Below are 12,095 nucleotides of genomic sequence, written 5' to 3'. Positions count from 1 at the left end.
TGTGAACCATTGTCTGGGAATGCAGGAGCTGCCTTTTTCTATTCGCAACATGGAAACTCATCTCGTCTTTAACCTTCAGGACTTTTTCCTGAGATCCATGTGAAGATATGGCAACAGAGGAGATCGGGATTCAATGAAGGGGGGGGGGGGTTGTTGTTGTATCTCGGGATTCGTCACAAATGACGACGCGTCTGAGGCTTTCGAGGAGTCGAAAGCCGTTCCTTCCTGCCTCGTTTCGCTCGCCACGGCGACTTTAGCCTCTCCGCTTTGCCCGTGAATTGCGTCTTTCTCTCATTTGAGCCAAATCCAGATTTGCAAAAATGTGTTTTGGAGGACATGGAGTGAGTGGAAAGCAGATGGTATTGAGATCGAGTCGAGGTCTGATGCTACCTCCTCGATTGCAGCCGAAGAGCCCTTTGACAACAGGAGCTAATGTGCTTGATTCTCACTACGTGCAATGTTGATGCTGCCGCACAGAACGTCTCTGATTGGACTTGAGTTAGCCCGGGTGCTAAGCTAAATTCATAGCACCGAGTCTCATGTAGCCTAGCACAGTCTGGCTAGCAGTTGTTGGATAAGCTAGGTGGGAGATACGATCCGAGAAGAGTTGGAAACTCTAAGAAAAAGTGTCTAGAGTACACATGCTACATGCTAATGCTGCTAACGCCTGGATGTGCACACCAAATGCAAGGCCTGCATTATAGATGGGGATGGATACCAAACACGCACGCACATGCATTAAACCGCACCACAAAGACAGACTTACTGTCTTCAACATGTTTCCAGTATTGCGCTAATGAAAGCATGCAGTCACATTCGTTCACTCGCGGGTTCTTCCTCCACGCACATCTGCAAGCACTTCCCTCACATTTGCATACAGACACACACAGAACACACTCGCTTAATATGTGTTGTGTGTTCGCCACAGCGCCGTGGTTAAACGCTGCACCGCCATGATGCACGCACAGTCTTGAACATATTTTAACCGCCCTGTCAGACTTCTCTCTGGAGACTCCTTAGCCCCGCAGAAAACGTTAAATTTACCCAACTCAAACGCTCCCCAGAGCCTCAGCCAAAACAGCTGTTGGCGCGCATTACCTCCAGGCGTGCGGCATCTCTTTTTATTCGTCTCTTCCTGTCGGTTTTACTGTACGATTTTTTATTTGTGTGATAAAATAATCATAAAATCATCCGTCCGACCTCGCCAAAAGATAAAAACACAAAATAGGATAGTGGCCGTCTCTATCAGGCCTCATGTTGGGCCTAAATGTGAGTTTATATCTATTTTCCACGGATATAAATTAAATAGAAACGTAAATGTCTTTGTGTTCTTCTGGAGTAAATCAGTTTGTTATCGAGTACGGCTAGATAATGCATTTAGCTGACCCCTTCCACTTAGCCAATGATAGCTGAGCACGTCCCACGCTGTGCGCGCCCTTCCTTTACAGGCAGCGTGTTTGTTTACCACTGTTGTCATAGAAACGCCGATTAGCCTCAGCATTATCCTCGAAGCGCCATGTGTTTCGGCCGGTGGTGAACGCGAACACACGCTGGGTTTGACACACATTCGGGCCGGCTGGGACAGGCGATGTCATCGTGCATGTGCGTGTGCATGATTACGGGTGTGGCTGGAAGGGGATGTGGTGTAAACGGCCTGCAAGGATCCAGCTAGAACCTTTTCCTTTGCAGAGACAGAGGAGAGTCACGTGTGTCCCGCTAGTTTCACAGAACCAAAACGGTATTCACAGGCTGTCACAATAAAAGCGCAAAATTATGTTAGCAGGAATAGCTCTGTTCACCTGGATACCTGCAATGGAATCAACTCCACCCCAGCCTGGCAGGGTTTGCCTTGCGAGCACCATTTTGGGGGTTATTTGTACATACTGACAACATCAGAAGAAAAAATAAAAGGGGATAAAAAAAACGTTCAAATTCGAGTGGGTTGACTTCCCTTAGCGATCACATATCCAGACTTTATTAAAGTTTATTAGCAAACGTTAGCATGCTAACATGCAAAAACAATAATGTAAATATAGCAAGCATTGCGTCTGCAATGCATTAGTGTTAAAATGATGTCAGCATTTAACTTAGCACTAGCCACATGTATCTGCTAGCAGACTAGATGAAAATTAGCATTTTTCTTTAGCATGGAAGATTTTATTTTTTACAGTTACAAGAATAAGTTTCATCAGTCTGGCAATGATCCGTCACATTTAATTTAGCATAGCCTAAAATCTCTCTGCATTTTTCATAAATTGGTGCCCTTTGCTATTAAGGGATTTGTGTTGTTTGTGTTTGTTTTGTTTCCATAGTTACCGTTTGGATTTCAAGCTCATTCTGGTGGTGGTTTTTTTTCTGGAGCAGCTCCGGTTCTGTTTTTTTGAATAGTGAAGCACACAAAAAACTCAACACTAAACACAAAACAAGCGAGTAATGAAGACGTAGCTTTTGACATTCGGGAACCTTCCTGTCTTTTTTTATCAATTTAATATCAGCTCTTTTACTTGTCCAGCTCAAAATCTGTTCAAGGTTCTATCCCAAAACTTTATGCACACATCAACCACAGAGTGGAGTTGGCTTTAAAGACTTAAACAATTTCTTTTTAATGTTCTTTCCTCTATAGTGTGACCCGTTTCCCTTTGTCTGTTTCGGCTTAAAGTTTCACCATCCTTACCAGTCTCTACCAGCATGCCAGTAACTTGTGCTAAACTAGTTTTTACTTGTTTGCCTTGACATTAGTTCCATTTATTCTGCAAACTAAACAGTCGCGCACACATGAAAGAGCAGGAGGAGCGTTTGTTTTCTTGACTGGCATTCGGAGGCTCTTTCAAGTCCCGTCTGTTAAAACCAGAGGTTAAATGGGAGCATTCCTGGCATAGCTTACTAGCCGTATGTGGAGATTAATGTTTGTCTAAGGGGATAGCTGCTCCGAGTGTCACGGGGACAAATCGGACAGAGACGCTGCAGACTTCTGGTCTCACAGAACGCTAAGCTAGCATTAGGTGCATTTAACCGGATCCAGATATAGGTGAGCCGCCCCGGGCTGCTAATCCGAGGCTGCTTGCTCGTACGTTGTTTTGGCGCTTTTAACTGGAGACGTTTCGAGACGATGGAGGCGTTACAACGCGCCGTAGTCCCAGAGGCTGTCAGGAAGGCTGCTCCTTCTGTCTCTGTCAGCTCTGTGAGGTGTGGGTGGTCCTTTCCGCCGCGTGTACATCATGCTGCATGGCGTTTCTTTAGGCTGCAGGCTTCCTCTTCTGCCCTCCAGCCGGTAATTCTCCCGGGACAGGACAACCCGATCCCGCTTGCGTTTCATTCCCATCATGCGTCTTTATTATCAGTCTGAAAAATGAGGTTTATTTTACTAAAATCTTGGGGCGCATGTTAATTTTGTTGACCAAACCTTTATTTCACTGACATGTATTTCAGTGAAGTATAGCGCAGTCTCCCCCGGCTGCGTCAATCACACGTTATTCGCCACAATAGCGGCACGTTTTACACGCCGCCGTGCTCGCGTTACTAATAACTTTGTCTCCCTTGGCGTCGCCGGTTCTAGGAAGTGTGTGATTACGCTGGGGCCTTGTCGGTTTTAGTTATTGCTCTCATTTTGTCTCCATTATGGTCGTGTGAATCGCCCTATATCCAAGTGCAAGTTGCCGTCTAAACATAGAAAGTGATTTTTGTGGCGTTTGAAAGAGCCTAGTCTGTTTATTGTGCAGGCTCAAAGGGGGCGGGGGGATGATGACGATGCAGCGAGGAGGGTGAAGGTTTGGAGGATCCCTCGGTGCCGTGGTTACTTTTAGCTTTCCCGGTTGACTGCACCTTCATCGTGTGCATGTGTTTTATAGTCAGATCCGCACGTGCAAAGAGGCCCCTCTTGCGAGGGACTGCAGAAGAAAAGCCTTGTAACGCACAGGAAGCCGGGCTCAAATGCGAGGTCACGTCCGATTGGGAACCCGAGTTTAGCCGAGCACCACAGGAAAAACTAGCAGCAGAGATAAGAGGAGGGGGAGGAGGAGGGGGAGGAGGAAGAGGAGGGAAGGAGGTCACTGAGGGATGGAGGGAGGGACAACGAGCAGGGAGGGGAAGGAACAGGCATTTGGGCTTTTTTTTTGTCAGCTGAGGCCAGACTGTGGGAGACTATTACCAGATGTTGTTGCGCTTCGTGTCTGCTCGGAGACGGCCGTGTGGGACGCTGGTATGGTGTGAAGAGGAAGACATTGTTTGAAGGCTATTTCAAGGTATGGCAGCAACGGTTCTTTGTCCCGCCGCACTTTAAGGCATCTTATTTTCTTCCACAGTCTGCTTTCCTTCCGCGTCGTCTTGCCACAGATGGATGAAGTATTTACATTTAGCTTGAATCACTGCGTTGAGATGCACCTATCCCCCCCCCCCCTCGCGTGGGTTTAGTCGGGTGTACAGTGGTTTACAGGGACACCTTGATTTACGATGGGAGGCTCTGCAGCTCCTGGGTGGTCTCTGGTATTTTTAGTCTAAACTGATTGAGTTAACATCCTGCTTCGGCTTCTTCTTCCTCTTTCTGTCGTTTTCTGCCTCATTCCTTTTTTTTTTCCCCCAAACAAAGTTTTTGAACAAACAACAAAAGCACTTCCTGTCTGTACTTGAAGGCGTATTCGTATTCGTATTTTCTTACAGGTGGAAAGTGCAAATATAAAAAAAACACATCTTGTTTTCTAGCTATCTTGAGATGTGTTTCCTGTGGCTGCTTCACAATAAAAGCCTTCCTGGGTTTCACCATATAAATGCTTTTAATGTGAAACGGCAGAAGTTCTCTACTGTCACATGTTTTGTTTGCTGATATATAAAGTCTAATATGAATCTAAATACGAGTAGAATTTTTAAAACATCAGAACCGCCGGGATTTTAAATTGATACGATTTTTGATGAAAGTATTTCTGTCTTTGTTTTTTCCTCATGGCTTCGCTGACGGTGTCCCTCAGGGCACAATCATGAATCATGATGAAATGGACTTTGAGCGGCGCCGGGAGCTGAGGAGGCAGAAGCGGGAGGAAATGCGCCTGGAGGTCCAGCGGTAAGACTCGTTCGGTTGTCTTTCATTAACGTCTGCAGATCAGAACTTTGGGGGGGGGGGGGGGTTCTGACTTATTCTCCTGCACAGCAGAAAATATTTAAAAGGTCAGTCGACCCGAAATAGATGAATTTACAGCCCCGGAACACCTGCGGAGCCGCGGGGGCCTCGCCGCCGTCGCCGAAGGCCTCGCCTCTGCGATGAAGCTCTGGATATCGATGCTCCTCCTCTGAAGTTCGTGCCAAGTCGGAGCAGGAGGGAGCCGGGCCGGAGCCTCCTCTAGCTCTTTAAAAAGACGTTGCTCAGCAACTCTCGACTCAAGCTTGAAGATAGCGTCTGTAAAAAAAAAAAAGAAATCTGATAAGCAAAGTGATGACCTTTAAGTGGGAATGTTCAATCAAGCCTTTCCTCCCTTTTTCCAATGTTCTTTCCCAGATACCGTGATCTTTAATTCAATGGGGGGGGGGATTGATTGAACTAAAGTTCATTTCCACAAATTGATTGAGCGGCGATCAAAAATAGTAAAAGGGAGGTTTATTGAGCGCTCGATGCACGGCATGCCGAGGAGGCGTTTTATAAGGCCGTCTCACAAAAGTCTCCTTTGTCCGTTCCAATGAAAGACGCGGGCGATGCGGACGCAGATAACGGCCGAGGTCGCTCGCCTGTTTGGGGAGGGCTTTGTTCGAGCCGGTTACGACGGCTGCAGCTGAATACATCGACGTTTCTTCCTCTGATGATTCTTTTAACGGCGACAGGAATGAATGAGGCGTAAAGATATGAGCGAGGCCGGAGGTAAAAGAGGATTCGGCTTGTTTTCAGTGGTTTGTGATTTAACCCTGAGGAATACCTTCGTCACTGCTAGCAGTGTGATGCGTGTAATTTGGATTTGGGCGTGGCTTTTTGTGACTGTTTGTGTCTTTAGGATCTGTTTGCGTGATGCACATTTTAAATAAATAGTCTAAATAGTTTTGCTGCATTTTGGTGCTTTAACGCCGGTGGAATTATTCATCTCGTTTCGCAGTGTTTATTTTACATGGGGAAGATGGAATTTGGCAGGAAACGTAGCCTAAGACGAAGCCGACAGAGGGAAGAGACGGTTTTGAGGTTTCTGTTCAGTGTGTGTGTGTGTGCGTGTGTGTGCGTGTGTGTGTGTGTGTGTGTGTGTGTGTGTGTGTGTGTGTGTGTGTGTACAGTCCATTGGGGCAGGTTAACCATGCAGGTGTTTTCACTTTAGTGCATTTGGATCGGCCTCAGGTGATGACGTTTTGACATGGTCCTATCACGTTTCTGGTGGGTGTGTGCGTGTCGTGCTAGCGTGTTATGCTAACACGCTAGCATGACACTCTCAGTGATCTAGTTGCAGATATGATTTATCCTCTTTTTAGGGAAGTGTTATTTTGACATTTACTCCTCCTCCTTCCTCTCCATCTGCTTTTCCTTCTCCTTCTTTCTCCCTCTCAACCCCCCCCCCCCCCCCCCACCTCAAACCTCTCATCTTGCAGTTTTCGAGCCGTTCTTCTGTTCCTCCTCATGTCTTCCTCTTATCTCTCTCTCTTGATCATGTCGCTTACATTTTCAACTTCCCCTTTCTTCTCCTGGATTCCTCTCTCTCTCTCTCTCTCTCTCTCTCTCTCTCTCTCTCTCCACCATCACCCTCTTCTCCGTTCCTGACATCTGTGCTGACCGGGAAGGGAATAGGAAATAACACCCATCCTCTGTGAATGAGCCATGGCAAACATTCCCCGCCCCGGGCCGTTCCAAATATGAACCGGGCCTGCATCGTAAAAAAAAAAAAAAAACTTTGTTTCTGACGGCGAGAGAGAGGGAGATAGAACGATGAAGATAGAGGGAGATAGAGATAGAACGATGAAGACGGAGAGGGAGAGGAGGAGCCGGGAGTGCAGTTTAAATCTGTTTTATTTAAATGTTCTTTAGTCCACTTCCTTCATCTGGAGGAACAGGCGTCGTCTCCTCTGCTAACATTGTGTATTGGACCAGAGCCACCAGAGAGGAGGGTGAGGAAGGGAGACAGAAGGGGGGGGGGTTGCGGTTCTGGGCCGCCATTAGGGAGGGAAATAGTCCAGAAAGACCGGCGTGGGAATGGGTCAGCATTTCTGACAGTATATGCAGAGCCCCCACCCTCTCCATCCCTTCCTCCTCTTCCTCCCTGCTCCTCTCCCTCCCTTCTCTCCATCCCTCTCCTCCCGAGGACGCGTGAAAACCTTTCTCTCGTGAGCTCAGAATTGTTTTCACTGACATTTCTGGGATATTTCTCTGAGATGAAGCTCGAGCGGCGGTTCGTTCCTCTCGTTTGCGACCCGACGCTCGATTTCACGCAGCACGTGAGAAAAAGAGACTCGTGTGCGACTTGAATCGGCGGCGTCATTTCCTTCCTGAATCCAGCCACCCAAGGAAAGGGCATCGGTTGCCGTCGCCATCCTGACAACCTGTAGTTCATAACGGCGACGCGCCGTTCGGCACAGGAAAGCGTGTCGTGGATAAAATCTGCAGATTACGCCTCTTTCCATTATCGCCCGCGCCCATTCCTTCCCCATTTTTCAATTCCCGCTTCTCTTTATTCTCTCTCTCTCCATTTAACCGGCTTCCCCGTCCATGTCTTCCCGTATTTCTGTCTCGCTATGCGGCTCGACTTTGGGGCCCAGGTACGGAACGTCACGGCTCCGGTTGTCTCCAGCCGAAGCTGGGATCGACAGGAATGCTAATTCCGCTTTTAGGAGTTTGTTTTCCGCTCCTGCTAAGGAATCTTTAACCCTCAGACTGTCATTGTCAGCGCCGCCGAGGGCTCTGTTGTTCCATTTTTAGCAGCTGTCGTTTTCTCATGACATTTGCCGCCGTTTCTGGGATGGTGGCGTCCTTTGGGAATGAGGGCGGTTGTTTTGTTTTTTACAGAAAGCGTTAATCTGCTTCTTTTTTTTTTTTTTTTTTTTTGCTGCAAGCGGAACTCGGCTGAAGTCGACGGAACGTGAGCGCAAATAAAACGAGTTTTGCTGAAACTAAAATATATAAAACTTTTCAACATTTGATTTTTTTTTTTTTTTTAAGTTAGACAATCAGGAAGTTGAATTCTTAGTCGCACCTTCGCTAACGTCGGGGAGGACGATGCAAACAGGGTGGAGTGGGAGGTTGGGTTGCTGTGGCGACCTGCATCCTGCTAGATATATTTCACTAACCCTAACCCTAATACAGTATCAAATGAGCCACTTTCCCTAAAACCAATTTTCTTCTCTTTCAGTTAGATGTCCTGAAATTCCCCGGATGACTTTGGTCTCGCCGCAAAGAAAGTCTTCAGCTTGTTGCGCTCGATCAAAGCTAAGCGCGTAAATATACAGGAGCGCCGCTCGCCTGGTCGACTGTGAACAATGAAGTCGATGGTCGCATGTTGCCACGCCCTTCTTTTAAACCACCGCATTTAATAAAGAGTCTGCTTTCGATTTCGCTCTATTAAGAGCGGTTTGTAGCGCAGGAGGAAGAGGAGCGACGACAATTTATCGGTCTTTTACGACGTGACCCAGCCTTGTGAAAATGGTTTCACACGGATCACATTTTCTTCCAGCAAAAAAAAATATTAAACCCACATTTTATATTAGTTTCATTCAGAAAACGATGCTCTTAATCAGCTGTTTGCATTTCGCCAAGTCTGTAAAGCAAGTTTAAAAAGCTGAAGGCAAGAAATCTTCAGGCTTTTCTTGCCACGTTCAACAGAAATAAAGATTCTAATAAAAAAAGAAAAAAAAAAAAAGTCAGGCGCTTCCACTTTGTGAAATCGAGGGGAATTTTTATTTTCGTTCAAATTCCTTGTGGAAACATCCAAATTTAAGGCTAGCGCTTGTTCTGCTCGCTCTATTGCTAACGCCGCTGACCGTTAGCAAAGTTCCTCTGGCTCTTCTCTTATCCTTCGCCAAGCTGTCTCCAGGCCAGCGTTTTTTATCAGCTCGTGAAAACCGCGGCCGCGATAAGACTCATTGGTTGTTGCGCCGCTGACAGGTCAGCTTGATAAGAGAGAGGGGGGGGGGGGGAAGGAAAACTCCCCCAACGCTCCAACTTTAGCCATCGTGGCGATTACAGTCCAATTTAAAGAATCGCTTTCTTTCAAGTTTCTAACCGGGAAGTCAAATAAAGGAGGGGGGGGGGGGGAGTTCAAAGCTTCCAACGGTGAAACTATCTGCCGTTTTCTCACCCTATATTTCAGGATGACGGGGAATGACGACGACGAGGAGGAGGCGGCCCGCGAGAGGAGGCGCAGGGCGAGGCAGGAGAGGCTGATGAGCAGGGAGGGCGAGGAATCCGGCGGACAGACGGACGGTCTGCTCTTCACCAACAGCCACGGGTGAGACAGAAAAGTGGCGAGCGGCCGAGCGGTCCATCTTGATGATAGCGTAGCGTCGAGGCTAATTCATCACACGTAATCGGCACCAACCCAAAAGGCCTTTGGATGTTCATGGCGTTAAAGGTGTGCATCGGTGCTAGCATGCTAGCCCGGACTTGTCCTGTTTTGTATTTGTGCTAGCTAGCCTGTTAGCCCCCCAGTGTAAGCATTTCTTCAAATTCAGGGCCGATGCTCTCTGGAGCGCCGCTGAACTAAAACATTTTATTTCCGAGCTCTCGGGTCAAGGTCGCGATGACATCGCCCAATTTCATTAACGCGATCTCTCAGGAATGCCACGAAGCCGTTTCCTGGAACGTCGTTCCCGACGTCAGCTCGGACTCGCCGATGAACTTTCTACCCGCGAGCTCGCCACGTATCCAACCGTGGATTTCCTGACGGGTTGCCCTGACAACCGGCAGACACAGACACTCCTTTGTGGGCCGTCGATGTTTTCTCTCGGTGACCTCAGAGGTGCGTCCCGGGTCGCCGGCCGAACAAACAGCGAGACGGCTGTGCGGGAGAATGCGGCGACGGGACCTGGTGTTGACTTGCCATTGTTGACCGGGGTCGATTCAGTTCGCCTGACCTCATGAGTCGCTCCGTTTGGAATGATGCCGACGGACGCACGGACGGGGGGGGGGGCGGCCTGTAAACAGAACACCTCCGGGACGGATCGCCTGGTCGTCCTGCTCGCCTCGCCGCCTCATCTTAACGCTGACGGTGGATTAACCTGAAAATGGAATCCTCTTTTCCAGCGTGACGGAGACCGTGACCCGGCCTCATGGCGGTGCGGATGACGACGACCTGGCCCTGCAGGACCGCATGGCCAAGCGCGAGGAGCGACGGCAGAGGCGCCTGCAGGAGGCGCTGGAGAGGCAGAGGCAAGCGGACTCCCCCTCGGCCGAAGGGAGCGGCGCCGTCGCCGCGGAGGAGTACGGCGTCCGGGAGGAGAGCTCGTCCTCCTGGCGCCGTCGCAGCGATCACGGGGACCAAGAGGAGAAGACGGGGGCGTACCGCTCGAGGGAGGCGGAGCAAGCTGCTCCCGAAGACGAAGAGGAAGCGCAAGAGTGTGCCGAGGAAGAGGAAGCGGAGGAAGACGAGCCGGGAAGGTCTTACTCGAATGAAGAGGTGAGCGACCTGTTAACCCCGCGGTCTCTGTAGGAATCGACCGGAGAGCCGAAAATCCCGAACGAGGTACGCGCTCCGATTTATCGGCTCCTGGGCGCCGCATCCCGGAGGCGTTCGACTCTCCGCTGGCATGACGGCGAGTAGATGATGGTTAAACGTCCGGGACAGATCACGGTCGGACGGAGACGCTCCCAAACATCACATGTTTGCTAAATCCCGTCTCAGTCGGCGCTCCGGAAGTGGAGACTGCGTGGCGTGACGCTCTGTGCCCGTTTGTCTGGGGGTGTGGTCTGAAGTCCGACTCCGCCCACTCGGCCTACTCCACCATCTTTGCTCACCTGCATTTGCTTCGGTGCAGGTGAGCGAGAGAGGCAGAGCGAGGGAGGAGAGGGAGGAGCAGAATGGCGGGCTGTACGAGGAGGAGGCGACTCCCAAACAGCACGGGACACCTGAGAGGGCGCTCAGGTAAGCGAATGCAGCGCACGCACACACACACACACACACGCAAGGTGTCATGAATTATTCCTCCTCATTGCGTGTCTTTTGTCTGTACTGTGACCCGCATTTGTGCGTCTGTCCCCAGACGCTCCCCCGAGGCGTCTGCCGGCGACGACCAGGAGGACGCCGCCCGCCTGGAGGCGGAGCTCAAGCTGGAGGAGCTGAAGCGGCGCCGCGACGACGCCGAGAGCGAGGAGTTTGAGAGGATGAGGCAGAGGCAGCAGGAGGCCGAGGCCGAGCTGGACGATCTGAAGAGGAAGAGGGAGGAGAGGAGGAAGGTGCTGGAGGAAGAGGAGAGGCAGAAGAAGCAGGAGGAGGCGGAGAGAAAAGCCAGAGAGGAGGTGAGGAGGAGAGAGGAGCGTCAGAGTTCATTTATTATTCCGGAGACGTGGACACGGATCCATCGTAACGATCCGTTATCGTCGGAGGGCAATGGGAGGCGTCGCCGCTAAACGCTCGCGTGGATTCGTTTCGGCTCCGCCTGGAATCGTTGATTTAGCCGTCCCGCCTGCGGGAGACGAAGCCCGTGCATCAACCCTCACGCCATCGCCGCGGTGACGGCGTCTCGCCCGTACGTCACCGTTATCGCGCCACCGACCCGTAACTCACGCGTGTCGCTTCTTCCTCCGCCTCCTGCGATGACCTCATCCCCGTCCACCGCCGGTGTTTGTATTCCGCCGCGCGACGCCTTCCATCAACGCCTTCACGCCGCTCAGCCCGACCGGCCGTCTCTCGCCGTCTGCCCCCCCCCCCCCCCCCCTCTTCTTCTGACCGAGGCCTTTTTGGTCTGTAATTAAACGCTGGCCCTGAGATTCAGAGACTAATTAGCTGAGACGGCGCCGATTCGCCGGCCTCTTGTGGATACAGTACGAACGCGTCACGCATTGATAGTCTTCGTCTGAAGCTTCTGAGCCAGCCGATCGCTGGAAATAAGATTTAGCACCGAGTGATTGAATTAGCTCCAGTCGAAAATGTAAAGTAAATCAATTAGAAGGTGGCGCACATCCGTCGTCGAGGGCGACCGCTTCTCTG

The 12,095-nt window shown here is 50.2% G+C and overlaps 1 protein-coding gene across 5 annotated transcripts in view; it reads left to right on the top strand.

Annotated features, from left to right (window-relative positions):
- cald1a (caldesmon 1a) overlaps window positions 1–12,095 on the top strand; it is a 28,879-nt gene that overhangs the window by 10,972 nt on the left and 5,812 nt on the right. For 4 of the 5 annotated variants that reach the window (XR_011106077.1, XM_068755180.1, XM_068755179.1 and 1 more), the window contains exons 1-6: window positions 4,143–4,241; window positions 4,962–5,053; window positions 9,261–9,398; window positions 10,193–10,565; window positions 10,924–11,030; window positions 11,149–11,404. Coding sequence is in view for 4 of the 5 variants with exons in the window: in XM_068755180.1 (XP_068611281.1) it covers window positions 4,971–5,053; window positions 9,261–9,398; window positions 10,193–10,565; window positions 10,924–11,030; window positions 11,149–11,404 (957 nt within the window). In the remaining variant the exon portion in view is untranslated. Of the gene's footprint in view, window positions 1–4,142; window positions 4,242–4,961; window positions 5,054–9,260; window positions 9,399–10,192; window positions 10,566–10,923; window positions 11,031–11,148; window positions 11,405–12,095 lie in introns of those variants that run through there. The other variant, XM_068755178.1, reaches the window with a different exon arrangement.

This window comes from Brachionichthys hirsutus, chromosome 22, assembly GCF_040956055.1.
Source record: "Brachionichthys hirsutus isolate HB-005 chromosome 22, CSIRO-AGI_Bhir_v1, whole genome shotgun sequence".
Classification (NCBI taxonomy): Eukaryota; Metazoa; Chordata; class Actinopteri; order Lophiiformes; family Brachionichthyidae; genus Brachionichthys; species Brachionichthys hirsutus.
Note: the sequence above shows the minus strand (reverse complement) of the source record. Positions and strands in the feature narration are given on the sequence as shown.